The sequence below is a fragment of the Montipora capricornis genome, chromosome 14 (genome assembly GCF_036669925.1).
Source record: "Montipora capricornis isolate CH-2021 chromosome 14, ASM3666992v2, whole genome shotgun sequence".
Lineage (NCBI taxonomy): Eukaryota > Metazoa > Cnidaria > Anthozoa > Scleractinia > Acroporidae > Montipora > Montipora capricornis.
Genome location: NC_090896.1, coordinates 37,549,864 through 37,552,363, shown reverse-complemented (window position 1 = coordinate 37,552,363; position 2,500 = coordinate 37,549,864). Strand labels below are relative to the sequence as shown.

At 35.8% G+C, this 2,500-nt stretch overlaps 1 protein-coding gene across 1 annotated transcript in view; it reads right to left on the bottom strand.

Moving 5' to 3' along the window:
* Positions 1 to 491: 491 nt before the first annotated feature.
* Positions 492 to 2,500, bottom strand: part of LOC138032343 (BAG family molecular chaperone regulator 4-like) — a 9,508-nt gene continuing 7,499 nt past the window's right edge. Inside the window, exon 3 of the mRNA XM_068880003.1 lies at positions 492 to 2,500. This exon is cut by the window's right edge and continues 100 nt beyond it. Coding sequence (XP_068736104.1) covers positions 2,443 to 2,500 — 58 coding nt within the window. The 3' untranslated portion in view covers positions 492 to 2,442.

Sequence of the window (2,500 nt, the reverse complement as noted above, 5' to 3'; positions counted from 1 at the left end):
AATTGGACATGCCTCTAACTGATTGCTCATTAATTTCCTGGACATAATTGAGTCGCTCTGCTAGAAGGAATACTAGTATTTCAAGTTTTTACAATGCCAAAGTGGCTCACCCCAAGTAATATTATACTACGGGTACAGCCACTTCAATTTACCTCTAACTGTTAAAATACTACACGTGTAGAGAGAAAATTACATCAGTTCATGCCAGAAGTTTCAAGAACTCTGAATGAAGCATGAATGGGATTCAACCCTGCAGGATTCACACCTACCCTGTGTCAGTTCCTTGTTTTATGTGAAGCTGTTGTTTTGTTGCTGGTTCAAAGAAAAGTCAAAAATGATGTTTTTGTAACACTGCAGTTACTGACAATCAAACTAGGAACCTAAAGCTCTGAAAACTACACACAGACCATAGTATTAAGCTACATCTCCTTCCCCGTGGCTAAGTGTGTACTATGAAAGTGTTCATTTTTCCATAGACATAAAACAAGAACTTTGACAATTTGTGGGAAAAACATTTAATGAAGCTATCTCATTGTTCTGAACAAAAATAAATCGTTCCAACTTTGCAGCAAAAGCTAATTTATCCATCATCACAAGTTACCCTTAGAATTACACAATGACCCTTTCTTCTGTTAACAAACCTGTAGTGTCCTCAAAAAGGACACTCCTGAATGGCTTTGTAGCCCAAGGGCACGTTTCTCGAAAGTCCCGAAAACTCTTCGGGCCCTAAAAGCCATGTGTGAAACTTTCAACCGCTTGATTTGGAAATCTGGTCTTTTAATATTATGTTTCCAAGGTACCAAAAAGCAAAATCAATATTACGTTTCACTACTTAAATCCTCTCCATTCTTGAGATACAGGGGGAAATGTGACACCCAAAAGTGGCCCATAAAGTTTCGGGACCTTTGAGAAACGGGGCTGGGCCCAGTTGTTCAAAAGCCGATGAACCCTGATCCCAGGTTAAAAAGTAACCAAGGAGTTTTTTTTCTCTACTCCCAAATGCTGTTCAACGCTGACATTCGGCAATACGTTACATTAGAAGAAGTCAATCTTGAAAAGTAAAAATAGGCAAAAGAAACTTTCACCAAAAAAGTTGAAGACATGAGACAAAAGTTTACGCTGATACTGGATTAAGTTAATGAGCTTTCGAACAACAGGGTCAAGAATGACAAGGATCAATGATGCTTCTCTTACCACAGACCAAGTACAAAACACCACATAATAACTACATGTATTACTCTCAGCTTAACTAGGACCAGACCAAGCTTAGAAACCACGCAGCTCGGGATCCTATTGTCAGTGACAAAGTCAGGAGATGGACAATTAACAGCATTGTCATTTAACTATTATACCTTTTTCCATTTAGGCAACTTTGTTAACTGCTCCTTTTACAGCCACAAAAAAAAAAAGAATTGTCACGAACTACAATGTGGCCTTTTTACATAATAAATACTCTTGACTAGTACTTTCTTATGAAAAGAAAATTTAAGAAGGCAAGAAAGGTTTTTAACCTTGATCCAAATAATTTATTGTTATTGTTAAAATTACTGTACCTGACAAGCAAACCAGATAAACAGATTTGGAACTAGAATTGGAAAAGTCCAAGAACAGAATACACTGTACCTTCTTTCATGGTAAGCCTTTCTAAAGAAATTAGCCCAATTGTTGAAGTTCCTGAAAGCTTTTTATACTGTAGATGCCTAATCATGTCCTCTTTAGCACGTTCCCTCCTAAGAGTGATTTTTACAGATTTTACTCTGTCTAACAGAGGATTTTTCTTGTCAATAGGGGGCACCTTCAGCAGTCAAAGGATTAACCTTGGCACTCATTTCTTAAAGGTCTCAAACTGTACACCACTTTCTGAAACTTTGATCCCTTTTCTCTAAAACATTTGTCTTCCATTGTGTTTGAGGAAGTGAACATGGCTCTCTTTCCAGGCATCCATAGTAATTCATTCTATTAATTTAATTACCGGTATTTCACTTCTTTTGAAGAGAACATTATGCCACTAATGAAATCTGCATAATTAACATTAAAACCATTTTTTGTCTAGTGCATTATAAATTCACAAATAAAAAGCACAAGATAATACTAATATTCCCCCCATCCCGTTAAATTATAAAAAGTTTATGTATGAGATATGTATATGCAAGTTGTTAATAGACCAATTTCAATTCATAAATGGTGACCTTAGACCTACATGTCCTACCCTCGCTTTGAAGCAAAATTCAAATATTCTTATTGAAATTTGTTCATTATAACAAGGCGAGAAAGGCTTACTAGCATTAAAACAAAAGACTATAATTTTATTTGGCCACCATTATGAAAAAGGTCTATACAGCAAAATTAGTTATTTTATACTTCGCTGTGAATTATCTTTCAATGTCATAGATTCACAATTCTCAATTCCTGAACAACACTATTACTAACCCCTGAAATATTTCAACCTTTAGCTTCCAAAGTGTTGATCAAAAACTGTATTCTTTGAACAGCAGACTTG